The 22157-nt window shown below is 46.8% G+C and overlaps 2 protein-coding genes across 3 annotated transcripts; both read left to right on the top strand.

The window, feature by feature from the left end:
* The first annotated feature begins 12 nt into the window (after window positions 1-12).
* Cdca5 (cell division cycle associated 5) lies at window positions 13-5542 on the top strand. 2 transcript variants are annotated; one of them, XM_027408528.2, is made up of 6 exons: window positions 13-199; window positions 382-473; window positions 560-625; window positions 706-741; window positions 3845-4270; window positions 5313-5542. In XM_027408528.2, exons 1-6 carry the CDS (start codon window positions 154-156, stop codon window positions 5340-5342), a joined length of 696 nt encoding a protein of 231 aa, XP_027264329.1. In that variant the 5' UTR covers window positions 13-153; the 3' UTR covers window positions 5343-5542. The 2 variants fall into 2 exon arrangements, with proteins under 2 accessions (XP_027264329.1, XP_027264328.1); XM_027408527.2 differs by having other exon boundaries at window positions 18-199; window positions 4437-5542.
* Window positions 5543-8240: 2698 nt separating this feature from the next.
* LOC118237983 (aspartic and glutamic acid-rich protein-like) lies at window positions 8241-14525 on the top strand. The gene is made up of 6 exons (XM_035441595.1): window positions 8241-9083; window positions 9595-9689; window positions 9911-10009; window positions 12939-13005; window positions 13140-13358; window positions 14403-14525. The coding sequence occupies exons 1-6, from the start codon at window positions 9009-9011 to the stop codon at window positions 14523-14525; spliced, it is 678 nt and encodes a 225-aa protein (XP_035297486.1). The 5' UTR covers window positions 8241-9008.
* The last annotated feature ends 7632 nt before the right edge of the window (window positions 14526-22157 follow it).

The raw sequence follows: 22157 nt of genomic DNA, 5'->3' as shown, positions 1-22157 counted from the left end.
AGGCATAGTCCAAGGGGCAGCCTTCTTCTTGCGTCACTTCCGATTCCGCCTTCCCGCTGGCGGGTGATTTGAACGTTTGCAGGAACAAACTTCCCGGTTGGCGCGAGCCTAAGTTGGCTACGGTGGTGAAGGAGACTGAGCCGGACCATAGATATGTCGGAGCGGCGAACGAGGTCCGGAGGGGCCGCGCAGCGGCCTGGTGAGTGGAGGACGCTCGACAGCCGTAGGGCCGTGTCGTTTGGACAATGAAACTTAGCTCCCGGGCAAGTTGGAAAACGGCGTCAGCTTTTCCGAACTCGTCAAGCGCCTGGTTTCGTTTGGTTTTTTATTTTTTTCCTCGAACAAAGTTTTGCTTATCTTTAAACATATTTCCCTTTCCAGGACCCAAGACTCCATTTATTAAGTCTTCGAAGAGGTCCCAGCGGAAATCTGGCTCAGATCTCCCAAACATCTTTCCTGAAATATGGCCGAAGGTGAGATCCGAGTTCCTCAGGTACTGACCTAATGTAAAGCTTTGAACAAATGTAAAGCTCATGGTAACCCTTTCCCCTCTTTTCAGACACCTCAAGCGGCTCCGGTCAGAAAGGCTATCATCTTGAAGAAGATCGTGGCTCATGCAGTAGAGGTGAGGGACTAAAAGGGATTTGAGAGTGAGATGTCAAACCGGCTAAGCTGTTGATTGATGGGTTGATGTTATCTCTACAGGTCCCAGCTGTCCACACACTTCGAAGGAGTCCTAGGGTGAGTTCAGTTCCACCTGCTTATTTGTATGGGATCCGGTTCTCCTTAGAAAAAAGGGTAGACATACTAAGCACCACTTCCACCCAGGCAGCTGAGAACAACTTGCCTCTTGACACCTTTATGAATTGTCACTTTAGATCTCACTGTGTAACACTGTTGTCCTGAATTGAAAGTTGCTGTAGACCAGGCTAGCCTCAAACTCAGAGATCCAACTGCCTTGGTCTCCCCAGTGATGGTACCAAGGATTAAATGAGTCCATGCTATCAGGACTTTCCTTCATTTTTAGTTTTTAATGTTGTTGGGTTTAGTTTGTTTTGTTTTGTTTCTCAAGTCAGGTTTTCTCTGTATAGCTCTGGAACTCACCCTGTAGACTAGGCTGGCTTCAAACTCACAGAGATCCACCTCTGCCTTCCTGAGCTGTGCACCACCACCACCCAGCTAAGTAAATGTTTACAAAAAGGAAAGAGTAATTCTCAGCACCCAAATCAGATGGATGTCAACCATCTGTAGCTTCAGTGTCCTCTTCTGGCCTCCATGGACACGTGCATACAAAATACAAACTGTAAAAGATGAGTTATATGCTGGGAGTTGGTGGCGCACGCCTTTAATCCCAGCACTCAGGAGGTAGAGGCAGGCAGATCTGTGAATTCGAGGCCAGCCTGGTCTACAAAGCGAGTTCCAGGACAACCTCCAGAGCTACACAGAGAAACCCCATCTTGAAGATGAGTTGTATGTACATGCTTTTATAGTTTTGGTAGAACTTTTAAGGACTTTTGTCATTTGTCTGTGAACACCTTGTTTTTTGAGATAGTGTATTAGTGTCTCATATAGCCAAGCCTGGCCTTGAACTTAGTGTATAATTAATGCTGGTTTTGAATTCCTGATTCTCTCGCTTCAAACACCCAAGTACTGGAATTACAGCTGTGCATCTCTATACCCAATGATATTTTGTTCTTTGAACAAGGTTTTGTTATTGAGTTGGTCTGATTGGCTTGGTACTCTTTGAGTAAGATGGGCTGGCCTTGAAGTCAAGGCTATCTTCCTTCCTAAGCCCCAAGAGTTCTGGGATTATAGTCCCTAGTTTGATTTCTTATCCTGATGTGTGGTGCTGGAGGTCAATCTCAGGATATCACACATGCTAAGCAGGTGCCCTGCTGTTGAGATAATCACAGCCAGCTTTTGAACTGAGGTACTGAGAGAGTAAAGCTGGGATGTCATAGAAAGATTTCTCTAGGAGTATGTGAGTGATTTCATTGCAACCCTGGGACCAAGGGGAGAGCCTTGAGTTAATATGATTAGGCCCCAACTAAGATAATGGCTGGACACATGTCCTATCACACCTCCTCCTGGAGAGCTTCCTGACTACTATAGTTCATTGACCCATTTCTCTGCGGTTACTTTATCATCATCTAGTAGAGTACTTGCTTACATGTTTGATATCTTTCCCTCTAAACATAACTACCTTAAAAGTGAGGACTTCCAAATTCATGGCCAGCCTGGTCTACATAAAGAGACCCTTTCTCAAAAAGTACAATCTGGCAGGGTGTTGGTGGTGCATACCTTTAATCTCAGCATTGCAGGGGTGGTTTGCCGAGGCAGGTGGATCTCTATGAGTTCGAGACCAGCCTGGTCTTCAAAGAGAGTTCCAGGACAGCCTCCAAAGCCACAGAGAAATCCTGTCTCAAAAAACTAAAAGAAAAAGAAAAACAAACAAAAAAAAAAGTAGTACAGTCTGGGTGGCTGTGTGGCCGCAAGAGGATGGGGATGTAGTATTTAGAGGTGGTACCACTTCTGATGGCATCCTTTTGTTTTCAGGACAGGGTTTTTCTGTATAGCCCTGCCTGTCCTGGAACTCACTCTGTAAACCATGCTGGCATCAATTCATAGAGGTCCTCCTGCCCCTGAGTACTGGATTAAAGGTGTGTCCAACCACACCCATCTGTGTTTTTTGTTTTGTTTTTTGTTTTTGTTTTTCGAGACAGGGTTTCTCTGTGGCTTTGGAGGCTGTCCTGGAACTAGCTCTTGTAGACCAGGTTGGTCGAACTCACAGAGATCCACCTGCCTCTGCCTCCCGGGTGCTGGGATTAAAGGCATGCACTACAACCACTCACCTTGTTCTGCCTTGCTTTTTTTTTTTTTTTTTTTTTATTTATGTATATAACATTCTGCCTCCATGTATATCTGCACACCAGCAGAGGGCACCAGATCTCATAACGGATGGTTGTGAGCTACCATGTGGTTGCTGGGAATTGAACTCAGGACCTCTGGAAGAGCAGTCAGTGCTCTCTTAGCTATCTCTCCAGTCCCAAAAGAACCTTTTTTTTTTTGGTTTTTTGAGACGGTTTCTCTGTGTCTTTGGAGGCTGTCCTGGAACTAGCTCTTGTGGACCAGGCTGGTCTTGAACTCACAGAGATCTGCCTGCCTCTGCCTCCCGAGTACTGGGATCATAGGCGTTGGCCACCACCGCCCAGCTTGTTCTGCTTTTTAACCCACCCCCACCCAAGTTTTCCTCATGTTTTCAGTGCCACAGTGAAAGTGCTGAGGTGCCAGTGTTTTGTTTTGTTTTAAGTTTTCCCTGATATATTCCCGGTGCCCAGAACATTCCCTGGTGTGGGACAGGTCACTAATAGATATTTATTGGTCAAATGAACATCTTATAAAAATCTTTAGAAGCTATATGGCAGATGACCCTGGAAGCAGGCAAAACAATTAGGAGGCTGTCAAGCCAGTTTAGGTATGCTGGAACTTTATGTCAAGTAGCAAATTGTTGCTATATGCCAGGTACATTTGAGGGTGGCAGCAAATGTAGTGAATCTTGTCCTAAGTCAGCTTCTCCAAAACAGTAGTGATTATCTCTTTTTTTCTTTCCAACAGTGGAGGTAGAACCCAGGGCTTATGCATTTCTGGGCATGTGCTCTATGACTGTTTGTTGCTTAAAATCTGTCCTGGACTGGGGATGGAACTCCTCAGCACAGTGTTTGTCTAGCATGCACAAGGTCAACCATAAAATACACAAGAAACGTAGAAATCCTGTGCTTTGTGGGCAGTCTTTCCATCCTGAATCCCCGAGCTGACAAGAGTTCTCTCGCCTGTCCTGATACAGATCTCTTTTATCTTGGAAAAAGAAAACAACCCTCCTCTCAAGGTACCCACAAAGGAGGACCTCTTCAAGACCTGTAGTGTCCCTGGTACCCCCACCAGCACCCCAGTGCTGTATACTCAGAATGTTGAGTCTAACTCTGAGGAAAGAGAACTGGACACCAGAGACTTGGAAATGTCCCAGAAAGTCAGGCGATCATACAGTCGGCTTGAGAGGCTCAATGCTGCCTCAACCTCCACCCCTGGCCGCCGATCCTTCTTTGGCTTTGAGGGACTTGAAGACTTGCCCCAAGTCTCACCTGTCGTGAGTTCAAAGTTAATTGAGATCCCCAAAGTATCTTCGAAGCCCTTGATTCCAGACACAACGCTTCCTGGAATCTCTCCTCCAGTCATGAAAGAGAAGCGAAGGAAGAAGGTGCCGGAGATCCTAGTGAGTAAGGGGCGGGGTCTCTCCCACAGATGCACCGTATTGGTTGGGGGGAGGGGGGCAGGACTCCAGGTTTTGAGGGAAGGCAATTCCTGAGGTGTGGATAAGTAACATTCTCTGGGCAATGTGGCCGCTTCCCCACTCAAATGCCCTCATTTCTTTCTACCAGAAATCGGAGCTGGATGAGTGGGCTAAGGCCATGAATGCTGAGTTTGAAGCTGCTGAACAGTTTGATCTTCTGATTGAATGAGATAAAGTGGGGGTACACCTGGCTAGGCTCTCCCCTCTCCCTGTACATATTGACTTTTGAGTAGAGCAGGACTTGTTACCCAGAAAGGTGTAGCTGGCCCCTTGTTATATTGTGGCTAGTTACCCTGGACTTTCTTCACAGTATTGGGGATGAGAAGCTAATTCTGTTACAATCCTGCACTGTCAGAAACAAGTTCATCGTGGGTTATCTCTCTGGTGTTGCCCTCTGTTGGTGGCTTGGAGTCCTAGAGTCTGATAGGGAGCTCACAGGCTAGAGACAGTTAAACTCTTGAGGAAATCTGAATATGGAGTCTGGGATGTGAAAGAAGGAGGTAGTCATAGTTTTTTTTGTTTGTTTTTTTAACACGAGTGACTGTTAAGTAGGAGCTGTTCATGTCTGTGTTCTGCTGTTGACACATTGGTGAATGAGGTACTGATGTCTAGGGCAAAGTAAGTATACTTCATGGTATGGGCTCCAGATGCCACCAACTTGAGATTTGTGGTCTCTGGTCACCCTTTCCTCACCCACATCTGTTTCTTTCAAAATGAACTGCACAGTCTTGGCTCTGGGATGTGGCTTTTTTCTCAGGAGCCATACAGCTGTAGCACTGATGACAGCTTTTGCTGTGAGCTTGACTATTACACTTTCACACGAGACCATTCCCGGGGGTGGGGGTTGCTGGGAACAAAAGTAGATGTCTCATGGTCTCTGCGGAAGTGCTTCCTGCCTACCATCTCCTCTGGATGATAGTAGAAGATATGGTTTCAAAGGGCATTGGACTTCCAACATATGCAGGTTCATTGGAGAAGAAGCTGCATGGAATGAGAGTTGCAAGCAAGCACCTGTACACCAGGATGGTTTTGAGCGGAGCACATCTGAAGAATTTGTCCTCACTGGTCCCTGTGGACCGTGAGCTGGACCTTCTGATTGCTGCCATCACTACAGACCCGTCTGTCTTTGAGGAACTAATGTACAGCCCAGGGGAAAGGTTTGATGTCAAATAAACTTTTAAAGAGTTTTGTTTATAGACTGCTTTTTATTTGGTCAAAGACAGAGCCACTGGTGTGAAGCCCTGGATGCCATGTCATTGGACTGTGTCACCAGGGCTGTTCCTCTTAAAATTTGCCAACCTGGCCTCCCTCCAATGACTGATGCCTTGTGCCTCCAAACTAGGGTTTCCTGAAATGAAGGCCCAAGCCCCCCTGTCCCAGGGGAGGTTTATGGAATTGACTACACTTCATCCCTCTCCCTCTTTTCCTAAGGCTCCATCCATCATAGGAGCCAGTGGCTCAGGTATAATAGCTGTTCCTAGATGCCACCCAGCAGCTGATGCCTTGTGCCTCCAAACTAGGGTTTCCTAGTTTGGGCACCCCTGAGAAGCAGATCAAAGATGTGATTCCTTGGCCTGTTGTGCAGATGTGAGCGTCCCAGCTCATCCTCTGCTGAAATTTAGGCTTTTAAATTTCCTCCAGAGCCCTTCCTGAACCTAGAATATCATCTCAGCTCAACTGGCCAACAAGACCCAGATCTGCCTATCTCACCCTTTCCCTGGTTCTAGGCAGATAATATTGCCACATTGGCTTTTATGTTTGTGCTAGAGACCTGAACTCAGATCTCTATGCTTGCATAGCAAGCACTTTACCCACTGAGTCATCTCCTTTGCCCACACCATCCTGTTACATTCTTGCAGTGTATCTGTGTTATTGTAATTTAAAAGATATTGGCCACCTGTGCTACTTTTAATTCCAGCTCTCTAGGAAGGCAGAAACAGGCAGATCTAAGTTTGAGGCCAGCCTGGTCTTACATAGTGTGTTCCAGGACAGCCAGAGCTAGGGAAATCCTGTCTAAAATAAACAAAACCAAAAACTGTCAGGGGTGGTGGTGGTGGCATATGCCTTTAAATCCCAGCACTCAGGAGGTAGAGGCAGGCATATCTCTGAGTCCAAGGCCAGCCTGGTCTACAGAGAGAGTTCTAGGACAGCAAAAGCTACATAGAGAAACTGTCTTGGCATGTGAGGGAGATAAAAACACAAAAGAGTTGGCACATGACATTGTCAGCACCTGGCCTCTCCTCAGTATTAATGCTCTTGAGAGATCAGCCAGGACATTCATGGACATCATTATGGCAGTGTAGAAAGAAGATGTTGATATGTAAAATAATTTTCCTTCTAATAAAAAAAAAAAAAGAAGATAGGACATAGAGGTAGAGGTAACTTCTATCTTAGGACTCCATCCTAATAGGTGGAATATCTCATGCTACACAGTAGGAAACACCCTCAAAGTAAGCCCACCACCATGACCAAGGTCCTGAGGGAGGTTTTGCTCAGCAGGGAAGTAGACAGGGAACTTGTAGGAACATTCATTGATAAGAGCACAGTAGTGGGGACAAGTTTGCAATTCTATTTAAGAGAAAGAACCCCTATTCTGCGAGATAATGGGGTAGAGTAGAAGAAAGGTATCAGCCAACTGCACACCTAAAGACCGATGTGGGAGGTGGAGGGGGGAGGAGTAGAACAGGCCATGCTCCACTGTGTGATGAATTCCAGATCAGCCTAGGCTACACCAGACTCAAGGGCAAGAATAAACACTAACCTTTTTAATGTAAGTGTATCCCCTGCAATACTCTCATGTTTGGGATGTGTTTATGTGCAAAGAAATCTTCCAGGGGCTATAGCTCAGTGCTTATCTAGCAAACATGGGCCCTTGGGTTTGGTCTCCAGTACCACTTATATGAAAATGATTCAGTATCTGAGATTCATATGTCTTGTATTTCACCTGGCAATTTACCAAAGCTGCAGGTGAGCAGAATTTTGTCAGATGACACCCTTCAAAAACAACAAAACCAATATAGATCTCTGTGAGTTCTAGACCAGCATGCTCTAGAAAGTGAGTTTGAGGACAGCCAGGGCTGTTACACAGAGAAACCCTGTCTTGGGAAAAAATAAAAATAAAAGGAAACCTGCAAACTGTAAACAAACAAACAAAAATACACAAGGTATTGGGGGCAGTAGTATTTAAAGGAATCCTACAGTTTTGTAAAAGTGGAGAATTATTTCCACTTAGTGTCAGATGGGCATTGAGAAGCAAATCAAAGATGGCATTTGAGAACCTCTGTTATGATACTTTTTTTCCTATCTTATTGTTATTCCAAATAGGGTCTCATGTAGCCCAGGCTGGCCTTTAAGTCGTTATTTAGCTGAATAATTTAGCTGAATTATTAGGCCTTAAAATCTTGTTTGTTTTGTTTTTGAGACAGGGTTTCTTTGGGTAGCCCTGTCTGTTCTGGAACTTGTTCTGTAGACCAGGCTGGTCTTGAGCTCAGAGATCTGCCTGCCTCTGACACCCAAGTACTGGGATCAAAGGCGTGTGCCACCACCACCTGGCTGGTCTTAAATTATTGATACTCCTGCCTCTACCCCCTAAATGCCAAGACTACAGCTTTACCTACAGTATTCACCTTGGGGATGCAATTGGATTCATTCCCTGGAGATAGTCATGGGCTCCTGGGATGACTCCATGGGCAAGAGCCTGTACCAAACAAGTCTAACAACCCTGGTTTGTTTCTTTTCTTTTTCTTTTTTTTTAAGATTTTATTTATTATGTATACAACATTCTGCTTCCAAGTATATCTGCACACCAGAAGAGGGCACCAGATCTCATAACGGATAGTTGTGAGCCACCATGTGGTTGCTGGGAATTGAACTCAGGACCTCTGGAAGAGCAGTCAGTGCTCTTAACCTCAGCCATCTCTCCAGCCCCCCTGGTTTGTTTCTTGAAGTCAAAGGTGGAAGAAAGAACTGGCTCCCAAGAGTTGTCTTCTGACCCTCACATGTGGGCCATACACATATCACAGTGGTAATAAACTTGGAAAAAATAGAAAACTGTGTATTGATCACATTTCTTATCGTATGACAAAACAGCTTAAGTAAGGAGGGTTTATCTTGGCTCACAGTTTGAGGATGTGGTTCACCGTGGCAGGGTTGTCATGGCAACATGAGTCTGGTCACATTGCTTCTGTATTCATGATGCAGGGCCAGATGAATGGCAGTGCTCGGTTCTCTTTCGGGTTTTCATTCTGTCTAGAACCTCAGCCCATGGAATGGTGACAGCCATGTCTAGGGCAGGTCTTCCTCTCTCAGTTAACCCAATGTAGCAACTTCTTCAGCAACATGCCAGGAGGTTTGTCTCCTAGGTGATTCTAGATTGTCAAGGTGACACTATTAACCATCAACACTGGGCATCCTGTATTTGCTGAGGGCTTTACCATCTGGGCAGGACCATGGTCTAGCAACACCAGCTTGGGGGTTCTGGCTTCCTTAATAGAGCTGGTAATGGACACTCCCTAGACCAATTACCTACTCCAAGAAAACAAAGCTTGTTAGAAAAGGCAAACAAATAGGATGGGGGAAGCAGGTGACCAGGAAGGTCTGTCTCCCTCAGTCTCTCACAGGCATACCGAGTGTCCACTCCAAGCAGACCCTGAAAACAGTAATGCAGCCTGCTGAGCCGCCACTAGAAGAACCGCCACTAGAAGAACCTGGGGACTCTGAGGAGCCCAGCATGGAGGTGACAGCAAGTCCTAGGGTCTCCCTAATTTTTTTTGAAGATTTTATTTATTATGTATACAACATTCTGCTTCTATGTATATCTGCACACCAGAAGAGGGCACCAGATCTCACTACAGATGGTTGTGAGCCACCAAGTGGTTGCTGGTGGTGCTCTTAACCTCTGAGCCATCTCTCCATCCCGGATCTCCCTAATTTACTACTAACCCTAAGACAGAAGGCAAGGGAGAGAGGTGGCCTACAGAAGTTCTTGATCCTCCAACTCCTCCCTCTTGCTGCAGCCTCTAGCTGCTGGGGCATCTTGGGTTCTTCTCCAGCTGGCAGGCCTCTTCAAAAAGACTACTCTCATTGGCCCTGTCTTTTCCACTGCTTCCTCCCCATAAGTTGAGGGGCACAGAGACCAAATCCCTGTAAAGCAGAGAGATGAAAAGGGCAAGAAGGGGAGGAAGGACGAGGCTCTTGGGTTGGAAGTCTCATGCCACTTCAGTCACCAAGGTGCCTTTTCTGCAAAGAGGTCTTCAGAGCAAACGCTGGACCTTCAGTCGGAACCCACTGTCACATTCCTGTTCACACTCCTGAACACCCCAGAGCCCAAAGATGGCGAATCGTAAGGCTGCTTGAATGGTTGTCTGTCTGTGAGTGGGTAGGTATCACCTGAGGGAGGTGGGAGACAACCCTTGTTCACCAGGACTATTCAGACCTGTGCTAAGTTTAAGCTTTGGGCTGAACAGCAGGAAGGCCCACCCACACATGACTGATGGAGCTGGGTGTTGGGCTGGGAACTATCAACTGGCCTCCAGACCCTGAGGTCTGCTCTCACCTCCCCAGGGACACGGAGACACTGGAGCAACAGTTCCTGAGTCAGGAAGATTGGGGCCCTAGGCGTACTTCAGAGGAGATACAGAATTTACAGAAGGAGTGCCAGAGGTAAGCTTGAGGGACACATGGCGTGAAGTTTACAGGACTTGGTGGTGAAGCCAGCTCTGGTTCTTAGCTGAGGGCTTTGACTGTGGCTTTGGGTCTTCACTTACCCTGAATCCTCTGTTTGTGTCCTCTTCTGTCTTTATTCTGTCCCACCCTAGATAACCTCCTTGCCATCAGGGCCCTCACCTCCCAAACAGAAGTATCTTACAACATCAGGATCTGTCCCACTGGTTAGTGACCACAGCCATGGCTGAGTAGCAGGAATCTAGTATATTGAGGATTCTTACCTTTTTGTTTTGTTTTTTGTTTTTTTGAGACAGGGTTTCTTTGTGTAGCTTTGGAGCCTGTCCTGGCACTTGCTCTGGAGACCAGGCTGGCCTCAAACTCAGAGATCCACCTGCCTCTGCCTCCTGAGTGCTGGGATTAAAGGTGTGCACCCCAACGCCCGGCCGAGGATTCTTACCTTTAACGTCAAAGAACTGGATAGCTAGCTAGCTGTAGAGGATTCCATTCTGTGATGTCAGCCAATGGAGCTCGGGGTCTGCTCAATTCTACCTGGGAACAGAGGTCCTGGGATAGAAGTGATGCCTCTCCTCTAGTGCTTCATGCCTTTAACCCTGGATCTGAGCAATTCAAGTTTCCACTCACACACTGCAGGCACAGAGCTCTCAGGCAGGGCTGATTCATAGTAGAAACTCACCAACCTGGAACCATACAGAGTCCTGAACCAGCCCTGATACAGCACAGAGGGATGGCCAGCCTTCTGCCCTGCTCCATGGAGACTCCAGAGGAAGCATGGCCCAGCCCAAGTGATAAGCAGCCTGTCTCTTTCTACAGAAGAGTTGGGTAAGCCATGCGTTGGTGGTGCACGCCTTTAATCCCAGCACTCGGGAGGCAGAGGCAGGCGGATCTCTGAGTTCGAGACCAGCCTGGTCTACAAGACCTAGTTCCAGGACAGTCTCCAAAGCCACAGAGAAACCCTGCCTCAAAAAACCAAAAAAAAAAAAAAAAAAAAAAAAAGAAGAGGAGGAGGAGGAGAAGGAGGAGGAGGAGTTGGGTGTGGGTACACACCTGCAACCCCAGAATTTGGAGGTGGAAGCAGGAAGACCAGGGGTTGGACATCATCTTCGCTATGAAAATTCTAGGTCAGTCTAGGCTGTGTGAGACCTTGTTATGAGTAAATAACAAATAAGGTTTGAGAATGTAGCTTAGTTGGTTGAGCCTCTCAGGAAGCTGGGATTCCAATCCTAGTCTTGTATAGACTAAGTGTGGGGGTGCATGCAGGTGGTCTCAGCAGTTGGGGGTAGAAATAGAAGGGTCAAGAGTTCAAGGTCATCTTTGTCTCCATAGTAAGCCTGAAGCTAGCCTAGACAACACAAGAGTCTGTCTTGAAATTGTCTAATTAAAGAGAAGGGGTTGGAGAGATGGTTAAACAGTTAAGAGCACTGGCTACTTTTGGAGAGGACCCAAGTTCAGACCCCAGCACCCACATAGAGGCTCACAACTGTCTATAACTCTAGTCCCAGGGGATCTGATTCTCTTTTCTGGCTTCTGAGGACACCAGGCATAGGAACAGGCAAAACATTCATAATATAAACTAGAAATAAGTTAACTTTTTTTTTTTTTTTTTTTTTTTTTGGTTTTTACTTTGTAGCCCTGGATGTCCTGGAATTCACTCTGAAGAAGACCAGGCTGTCCTGAAACTCACAGAGATCTACCTGCCTCTGCCTCCTGAGTACTAGGATTAAAGACCTGAGCCACTACCACCCAGTATAAATAAGTAAATCTTTTTTTTTTTTTTTTGGCTTTTTGAGACAGGCTTTCCCTGTGTAGCTCTGGAGCCTGTCCTGGAACTAGCTCTTGTAGACCAGACTGATCTCGAACTCACAGAGATCTACCTGCCTCTGCCTTCTGAGTGCGCCACCGCCTCTTGGCTAAATAAGTAAATCTTAAAGAGAATACTGGGGACTCAAGATGGCTCAGGAGTTAAGAGCACTGACTGCTCTTCCAGAGACCTGGGTTCAACTGTCTATAATTCCAGTTCCAGAGGATCTGACACCCTCACACCAATGCACATAAAATAATTTTTAAAGCAAAAATAAATAAATACATACATAAAATAGAATGCTGGGTGTAGTGGTCCATGTCTTTAAATCCCAGAACCAGGAGGTGAGGCAGGCAGTCCAGTCTTGTTTACATAGTGAGTTCCAGGCCAGTCAGGGCTATATAATGAGACCCTGTCTCAACAACAACAAAACAAAAATATAAAAACAAAAAATGAAAAAAAAATAAAGAGAAAAAGCAGCTGATGTGAAAGACCCCCCAGACCCCTAAGGGCCTCAGGATCCCGAGGAGCCCCCGAGACTCAGAAACCAGACCAAGAGCTGCAAAAGCAAGAGGGTTTATTGAACAAATTCGCATTCGGGTGTCAGCAATATCGGGGAAGTTGCACACCCCAGCATGGGGTGCAAGCTCCTTATATAGGAAAAACCGCAGATCAGCATAGAGGCAAGGGGCACAAAGTGATTGATTACAAAGTATGATCTCATGTTAAAGTGGTCATCCAGGTGTGACCTGCTTTTCTATGAAGGAAAATCCATAGAATGTACCCTGAAAAGTCCTTGATTGTCTGTTGGCCAGCCAGGTGTGACCCAAAGAAGGTTGTCTTGGCGATTGCCCCGTCTAAACCATAGGATGTGCCCGGGGTGGGGCCAACTTCCTTGTAATGGCCAAGGCCTGTGGTAAACGTTTTCTCTCTGTGAACTAAAAGCTTTCAAAACTTTTTCTCTCAGCAAACTAAAATCTTTCAATGGAAGGAACAGTTCCCTCCACAATGGATTAAATCTTAGGAAGCACCAGCCAACAGAGCTGACACAGGAAGCATGTGACTGGGAAAAGAGCTTGGGTTTAGGTAACCTCTTTTTTACTCTAGGCTTCAGGAGGCACTTAAGGATAACAAAAGGGACAACCTGGCCCTTGAAGAGAAGCTAGAAAGCCTGGTGAGACCCCTAGCCCCAGAGCCATACCTTTGCTTTGGCTCCTTCCTGCCCCCAGCCTCACCCCTTCGCTCCTGGGGCTGAAGGTAGTCCTGCTGGTCAGCCACCATCTCGGGCCCTGCAACCCTTTCTCCTAGGCTACCTCATTGTACGAAAACCTGGAGAAAACTCTGCTCACACCAAAGAACTATAGAGTCACCCAAAAGACAGCTGAAGTCTCTCAAGAGGAAGCAGGGGTTACCCAGGAGGAAGCAGAGGACACCCAGGAGAAAGCAGAGGACACCCAGGAGAAAGCAGAGGACACCCAGGAGAAAGCAGAGGACACCAAGGAGAAAGCAGAGGACACCCAGGAGAAAGCAGAGGACACCAAGGAGAAAGCAGAGGACACCCAGGAGAAAGCAGAGGACACCAAGAAGAAAGCAGAGGACATCCAGGAGGAGGCAGAGGACACCCAGGAGAAAGCAGAGGACATCCAGGAGGAGGCAGAGGACACCCAAGAGGAAGCCTTGGCTCTTGGGCAGCTGAAGAGAGTTTCTGCCCAGCACTACTCCCTTGAGCCTCCTACACCGCAGCCAGCAGCCACCCTATCCCCAGAAGATAGTGTCTCATGGGAACAGCAATCAGCCCAGGCCAGGCCTGAGGCCAGAGAATGGACACCTCTTCAGGAGGCTGCTCCACCAGTCAGCCCCTCTTTAAGCCCCAGCAATAAAGATCCCCACTGAGTTGCAGAACCAAGCGTCCATGGGCCTGGCACTTGGGTGGGGTAGGATCCATCAACTCCAAGGAGATCTGGGTCTCTGGACCTTCCTAACCCCCACAGCACTGCCTTCAGACTTACTCAAGTACTGTTCTGTGGTACATCCAGGGAGGGACAGGACTGGGAAGGGCTCTACTTCATCCTTGAGGATCAAGGCTGTAATTTGAGAGTACAGACAGAACACACTAAGGTCAGGAAGAATTTCTTCCCCCCTATGACCTCCAGCAAGTCATCACTCTTTTTTGGGGTGTGGGGGGCTTACTTAAAGCCATTTTTTGTCATTTTTTATTTTAAAAACAACCTTATTTTACATACAAATCCCTCTAACTCCCATCATCCCACTCCCCCCACCATCTCCATCCACTCCTCAGAGGGGGTGAGGCCTCCAATAAGGAATCATCAAAATCTGTCATATCATTTGGGGCAGGACCAAGGCTTTTCCCACTGTTTCTAGGCTGAGCAAGGTATCCCTCCATAGGGAATGGGTTCCCTATGGGAACCTGTGGGAGCTCACTGACTCCAGACTGACAGTTGGGGAACCTGCATAGGACTGAACTAGGCTACCTGAATGTGGATGACAGTTGGGGGACTTGGACAGTTTTTGGGCCACTAGCAGTGTCAACTAGCCTTTTGTTGGTCACAGGGTGGGAAGCAGAAAGATGGTGGGAACTCCCCAGGGCCTGGAGGTGCATTTAGATCTGGGCTGCGACTGCTTCAGGAATTTGCCTCTCAGTCTTTGTCCAGCCTGGGGAGCCAGCCTCACTAGGTGCCCACATAGTGGGGAAGTAACAAAGATAACCTGTATAAACTGACAACTTGACTGCTCCATGGTATAGTTAAAGGGAATTTTTTTTATTGTAGAGATGAAAGAGAACAGTCAGAGGCATCTGGAAAAGTCGGAGAGAGAAAGATTTAGACTGAACATGACCAACAGACTGGACCTGGCCAGGGCTTTCTGTGAGGCAAGGGAGAATAGAGGAAACAGAGAAACAACGAGCAGAAAAGAGCAAAAGATGAGTAGATGGATGGATAGATGATAATCAGATAGTAGATAGACAGACAGATAGATAGACAGAAAGAAAGAATATCAAGAGCAGGGTTTACTGGGTGGTGGTAGCCTACAGATTAAGTTCCAGGATAGGTTCCAAAGCTACAGAGAAACCCTGCCTCAAAAAACCAAAAAGAAAAAAAAAAACAAAAAAAGGTACTTGATTGGTAGTGGTGTATTCCTTTAGTCCCAGTACTAGGGTGGCATAGACAGGCGGATCTCTGTGAGTTCAAGGCCAGCCTGGTCTACAAAGTGAGCTCCAGGACAACTAGGATTGTTACATAGAGAAACCCTGTTTCAAAAGGCCAAAAAAGAATAGTAGGGGAGGGGTAGCTGGGGAGGGAAACCCTAGGGAAAAGTCAGCTGCATCCCACTCCTCTTCAGGTAAGTGGCCTCTGCATTTATGGAGCCTGAGCTAGAACTCTTCTCTAACTCTCAAAATTTAAAAAGGATAGGAAACCCTAGAAAGGGGGGTGGGGGTGGGGGGTGATTGGGGTGAGGGTCAGCTGACCTTTATACCTGCTCTTGGGCAGACACCAACCAGGAGCTCCCTGCCTGTGGCTCCTCCTCCAACCAGGCCTGACTCTCCTGCCAGCCCCAGGGTTAGGAATCAAAGCCAGGGCCTCGTAGTGCTAGGCAAGTGCTTTACCACCGAAATTCATACAGCTCCAGCCCCTCTTCTCTCTCTCTGTCTTTGTAGTGCCAGGGGTTGTTCAAAGATGAGGGTACACTTAGACATGGTTTGACCCTGTCTCAGGCTAGGCTGCGCAGAGCTCACACCTTTGGTTCAACAGTACACCTCTTCAGAGACCCAGTCCCCTCCTGATGATTGGAGGGGCTTCCAGGCATCCTCTTCACCCATTTCCTGCCATCCTTGACCACTGCAGAGTTGTACAATGTCATTTTCCAAAAACAAATGGTCCAATACTTATGTTGATCAGGGATGTTTTGGCCAACAGTTAATGATGAATCTGCTTAACTGTTTAAGGACCTCTCCTAAGAGACTATCATTTATCATGTAAAAAACATTCCCTAATATAGGAAATTTTTCTAATAATAGGTTTTCTGGGGGCTGCAGAGATGGCTCAGAAGTTAAGAGCACTGACTGCTCTTCCAGAGGTCCTGAGTTCAGTTCCCAGCAACCACATGGTGGCTCACAACCATCCGTTATGAGATCTGCTGCCTTCTTCTGGTGTGCAGATATACATGGAAGCAGAATGTTGTATACATCATAACAAATAAAATCTTAAAAAAAATAATAGGTTTTCTGTCCCTCATAATAGGTTTCTCTGCTGATGCAGTAAGCCGGATCAAGCCCAATTGAAAAAGTCTAACAACAGGTTAATTTGAGCAAAACAACTACCAGTCCCAGAGATGAAGCTGTACCCCCAAACTAAAGCAGGGAGACTTTATAGGTTGTAGGCAAAGGGTGATGATGTATCTGCCACAAGCTGGGTTTGTGTCAAAGTATGGTCAAAAGCTGAGCAGTTAGGTGGGGACTTGGGCTGCTGACGGCATCAGGGGAGGAAGTTGTAATAATTGCCAAGAATTTGGAACTGGGCTTTTGGGTGCCTTTCCTCTGTTTGGAGACTCTCTGAGTGGGTGGTGGAATTTGGAGAGAGATGGGGAGAGGGAGAGGCAGAGGAGAGAGAGAGAGAGAGAGAGAGAGAGAGAGAGAGAGAGAGAGAGAAAGGAATGGGATTTTCTGGCCCATGCAGGGATGAGCTGGAGGTTCCAACTGAACAATTATCATAATAAAACCTACTCCCAGCCCGGCGTTGGTGGCGCACGCCTTTAATACCAGCACTCGGGAGGCAGAGGCAGGCAGATCTCTGTGAGTTTGAGGCCAGCCTGGTCTCCAGAGCGAGTGCCTGGACAGACTCCAAATACTCCCACCCCCTCTGTGTCCACAACATTATTCAATTTAGATTGCTTAATCTTGAAGTATTGTCCAATAGAACTGAGGACTAAATACTTGAGACTCTGGGCAAGATAATAAAAGGCTTCTAAGTCTTTTGGACCCTTAGACTGGTTGACATTCATAAGGAAGCAAATTTTTAAATTGTAGTTTATAATAAGGGGAAAGTACATATGCCACAATGCTTGCGGAGGTCAAAGAACAACTCTGGAGAGTTCTCTCTCTTTACCTTTACATGGGCTCCAGGGATAGAACAGGTCTCCAAGCTTGTGTGGCAAGCTGAGCCATTTCTCTGGCCTGGAGCCAATTTCTGATATAAAAGAAATGTTTGTCTGCTGCGGTGATTTCAAGCTCTTCCCAGGTTAGTCAGGAGGGGTTACAACACATCATTTCCCTCAGGATTTCACTGTCAGCAATAACTAATTGTTCCATCCTACTTTTATGTAAATAAACCTCTTTTTTTTTTTTTTTTTTTTGGTTTTTCGAGACAGGGTTTCTCTGTGTAGCTATGGAGCCAGTACTGAAAGTGACTCTGTAGACCACATGGCCTAGAACTCAGATCTGACTGCCTCTGCCTCCCAAGTGCTGGGATTAAAAGGCATGCCCCACCACTGCCCAGTCCAAAACATCATTTTTGTAATTGCTGTTATTGGCATATCTCAATTTCCTTTTGGGTTGGATGGGAACTAAACTACAGAACCCAAACTGTCTTGTTATGCAGATGAAAGTTACTTTCCTTGCTTAGTAAGGCACAAGATGGAATTTAGGAACAGACCAGCCTGAGGCTTTCTCTTCCAAAGCAGAGTGAATATAGACTAATTACAGAAAACACCATAAAGTTTGAGGAATTCCAGGAAAGGAGTACCCCACCCTAAGGACTTCCATTAAGAGCAGATACTGGGCTGAAGAGATGACTCAGAGGTTAAGAGCACTGACTGTTCTTCCAGAGGTCCTGAGTTCAATTCCCAGCAACCACTTGGTGGCTCACAACCATCCGTTATGAGATCTGGTGCCCTCTTCTGGTGTGCAGATATACAAGGAAGCAGAATGTTGTATACGTAATAGATAAATAAAGAAATAGGAGGTCAATGTTTTGTTTTGTTTTTTTTTTTTTTTAAGAGCAGATATCAATGTGACCTGACTTACCTGTCCCCTCTGACAAGCTTCAGGCCTGAGAACCCAGGAAAGCAGGCTTGTAGGCACTACCAAGGCTGCCAGGCTGCTAGGAATCAAGTCAGTTACAGAGCCACCAGCTAGCTCTCAGCCACAGGAGTATAGATGTCCCTAAAGTGTTATAATTTAAAAAAAGAAATTGGCCGGGCGTTGGTGGCGCACGCCTTTAATCCCAGCATTCGGGAGGCAGAGGCAGTCAGATCTCTGTGAGTTCGAGTCCAGCCTGGTCTCCAGAGTGAGTGCCAGGATAGGCTCCAAAGCTACACAGAGAAACCCTGTCTCAAAAATAAAAAAAGAAAGAAAGAAAGAAATTGGGGGAAGGAGTCACACCACACAACAGGGCTCACATGGGAGGCTTATTGGAAGAGGAGAGAGAAGGAGGGGGCATAAAGGGGGACAGAGATGAGGTAGAGACAATAGTAGCGGAAAAGAAAGAAAGAGACTGAGGAAGAGAGAAAGAAACAGAGAGAGAGAGAGAGAGAGAGAGAGAGAGAGAGAGAGAGAGAGAGAGAGAGAAAGGGCAGAAATGTTGTGAATGTAGACAGGTGTTGCTCTTAGTGGCTGCAGCTGAGGACTTATCCTGTCAAGACCCCAAGGGCAGACCAGTACAGATGCCTGAATACCAACACCTAGTCACCCTGGTCCCAGAGTTCTGGGCTTCAGCTTGTAGTGTTGTAAACTCAGTCTCCATGACCACTCCTGTTGACACTGCCAGGCAGTACCAGCCTAATAGTCTCTTTCAAATCCAAGTTCCACAGAGAAGCTGTGATGATTTTACAAGGCCTCTCAGTTCACACTCCGCTAGCTTCCCCAGATGTGGTAGTCAAAAGAAGTGTTGGTGTCTGCCAAAACACCATGTCCAGTCCTCCAGACTTGTTGGTCCTCAAGACACTGGGCTGACTGACAAATCCTCCTGTGATCCTGTGGTGCCATCTCTACAGAAGTACAGAGCCAGTAGGCACTCTCCTGCCTGGAGACCGCAGTGGGACAGCTGTAGCCTCATCCTTGCTTTCTGTTCTAATAACAGCTGAGGCTTTCGCAGCTGTGGGACCATGACTGGACATGCTTCATCTGCAGCACAGCTGATGACAGTTCATACCTCAGGAGTTCCTGTTGGGGTTGAAGCATTCAATGTGACTTACCCTAGTGAATTCTGGTTATTATCTGTCTCTGCTTGAGAGGCCTAGTAGAAGCAGAATTTGTTGGGTGTGTGTGTGTGTCTCTCTGTGTGTGTGTCTCTCTCTCTCTCTCTCTCTCTCTCTCTCTCTCTCTCTCTCTGTGTGTGTGTGTGTGTGTGTGTGTGTGTGTGTGTGTGTTTGCATGGGAGTGGGAGGGAGTAAGACTTGCTGAGTCACAGCCTTGAGTTATGACGGGCTGTGGTCCAGGCCCAAGGGTGGAGGCTGACCTCATTTGGGGACATGAAATGCTTGTTCTGCCATGGTACTAGGAGGGCAGGACAAAGGGATGGGCCAGGGTTAGGAGGCTGAATGGTGGAGCAGTGACCTGGGAAGCACAGTCATCAGCTGACATCTGTCTGACATATGCAGTTTAAGAGAAGAGAGAGAGCAGGCAACATGGCTCTGTGGGTATTGGACTTGTTATCAAGCCATCCTTTGACCTCCTTATTTTTGCTGCAATTTGGGCACACACATATAAATAACTAGGTTTTTTGTTTTGCTTTTTTTTTTTTTTTTTTTTTTTTTTTTTTTGAGAACAGTTTCTCAGTGTAACAGCCCTGGCTGTCCTGGAACTTACAGAAATCTGCCTGCCTCTGCCTCCCAGTGCTGGAACTAAAGGTGTGAGTCTCCACACCTGATCCACACAACTAGTTTTTTTAAAAAAAAGCATGTTTATTTGCTTTTTTAAAAACTTATTTTTATTTTATGCTCATTGGTATTTTGCCTGCATGTATATCTGTGTGAGGGTGTTGGGTCCCTGGAACTGGAGCTACAGACAGTGGTGAGCTGCCATGTAGGTGCTGGGAATTGAACCCAGGTCCATCTGGAAGAACAGTCAGTGCTCTTAGCTGCTGAGCCACCTCTCTAGCCCCAAAAAAGCAGAGAGGAAAAAATGTCAGATCTGTGGGCCCAGCCAGGGCAGTGGGAGGGCCTTTTTAGGACTTGATGAAGGAAGACCCTCAGAAACTTAAGATGGTTTTCTGGTTGTGTTCAGAGAAGTCACTGGGAAGTGGAGCTGGTCCAGCCCTGCTGCTTGCTGAGATCTAAATGGACATTCCCAGACTTGAGGCTGTGTCAAACATGCTGTGTCTGAGCACCCCTGGCCATGTGATTCTACAGCACAGGCACTGTTTATGGCTGAAGCAAATAGAATGAAGGGCTAGGAGAGAGAGAACAGTGGTTGGAAAGGAGCTCAGTGGCTCTTTGAACAGAGGTGATGGAGGGAGGGAGGGAAGGAGCTCACATGCTTTAGCTCTCTGCACTGAATTCCATCAGCACCCAAAGTCTAGAATGTTCAGAGCCAGGGTTATAGTACCCATTCAGCAAGGTGTCTGAGTGTCAACGGAAGTGTAGATACTAAATGATTCCAACAGCCAGAGATGATTTCTTTCTTTTTTTCTTTTTGTTTTGTGTTTCTTTGTTTTTCAAGACAGAGTTTCTCTATGTAGTTCAAGGCCAGCCTGGTCTACAGAGCAAGTTCCAGGACATCCAGAGTGAGTGGTTTTTCTCTCGAAAAACCAAAGACAAGATTATTTATGTGTATGGGTGTTTTTGCCTATATGCATGTCTGTGTACTGTGTGAATGCTGGTGCTTGCAGAGACCCTCTGGAACTGGAGTCAGAGGTGACTGGTTGTAAGCCACCATATTGAATCTGGGAACTGAACCTGGGTCTTCCACATGCTGAATTATCTCTTCGGTCCCTCCATTTTATTTTTTGAGATAGGGTCTTTCTTTGAACCTGGAGCTCCCTGATTTGGCTATATTGACTGGCTATTGGACCCCGAGGATTCCTCCCCACTCCCTTAACCCTATAGGGTTGTTAGGGCTATAGATAGGAGCTACCATACCTGACCTTGTACAGAGACACTGGGGACGGAACGCAGGTTCTCATGCTTGCACAGAAACTTCTCATTGACTAAACCTTCTTCCCTACACGTTTTTTTTGGCAGGGTCTCATGGGGCTGGCCACAGACTCACTGTTTCCTAGACTGGTCTTGGACTCTTGCTCCTCCTGTTTCTGCCTCCAGAGGGCTGTGATTGCTGTCTCACCACACCTGGCTTGAGTCGATTTCTCAAATGCTGCACAGACAAATGTTGTTCACCATGCTCCGAGACACAAACCTGACTCAAGCACAGCTGCACACTCTTATTGACTAGTTGTCCCACAGTGGCTTCAAATGTTTAAAGAACTAAATCCTCAGGACATGGTGTGACTATACCCTGGATGTCATCTGAACCTCCGTGGTTCAGTTTACCAGCTGACCTTAGCAACTGTCCTCCAGTTCCTTCTGAGACAGGTATGTGCTCTATACATTGACAGTCCTCTGATAAGACCCAAGGTCTTATCAGCCTGGGCCCTGATAACCATCAAGCCTATCTGTCTCTGTTGTGGGACTTTGCTTCCTGGGGCCTGCCATGAAGATGGATTAGAGGTGAATAAAAGAAGGTCAAAGCCCAGGAGGAGACAGATAGGAAAATAGGTTGACAGAGAAGTGGATGGGGTGAGAGGGTAAGTGGAGGGGTGGAAGAGAAAGGCCGTAGGGTGGGAAGAAGGATGGATACGTGGCAGGATGGTGGGAGGGGCAGATAAGATGAATGAGGGCAGAGTATGGCAGTGCAGTCTTTAATCCCAGCAGAAGGGGGAGAGGCTGGCAGATGTCTGTGAGTTTGAGACTAGCCTAATCTAGAGAGCTGTAAACCAACCAGGACTACACAATGAGATACTGTCTTTGTGGGGGAAAAAAAGGATGATAGTAAATTCCACATCTGAGGATGGAGAACTTTGCTTTGCCAGGTGATGTGGGCTTCCTGGTTTAGGTTCTGCAACAGGCTCCTCTTCAAGAGTCCCACTTCCTCCCCCAAAGTGGAACTTCTGAAAGGCAGAAACAGAAAATCCTGCTAACTTTTCCCTCCGTTCATGCCCTGACACTGGACTATAAGCATCTCAACGGATGGTGTCTGGTTTCATGAAGACAACAGCATGAATGGTTTTCTAGCAAGGAAATTTGGCTCAGAGTAGCTAAGAGAATTGACTAACATCACACAGCTTGTCTAGCAAGATGGTATCATTTGAACTAAAA

This window comes from Cricetulus griseus, chromosome 3 (assembly GCF_003668045.3).
Source record: "Cricetulus griseus strain 17A/GY chromosome 3, alternate assembly CriGri-PICRH-1.0, whole genome shotgun sequence".
NCBI lineage: Eukaryota > Metazoa > Chordata > Mammalia > Rodentia > Cricetidae > Cricetulus > Cricetulus griseus.
Note: the sequence above shows the minus strand (reverse complement) of the source record. Positions and strands in the feature narration are given on the sequence as shown.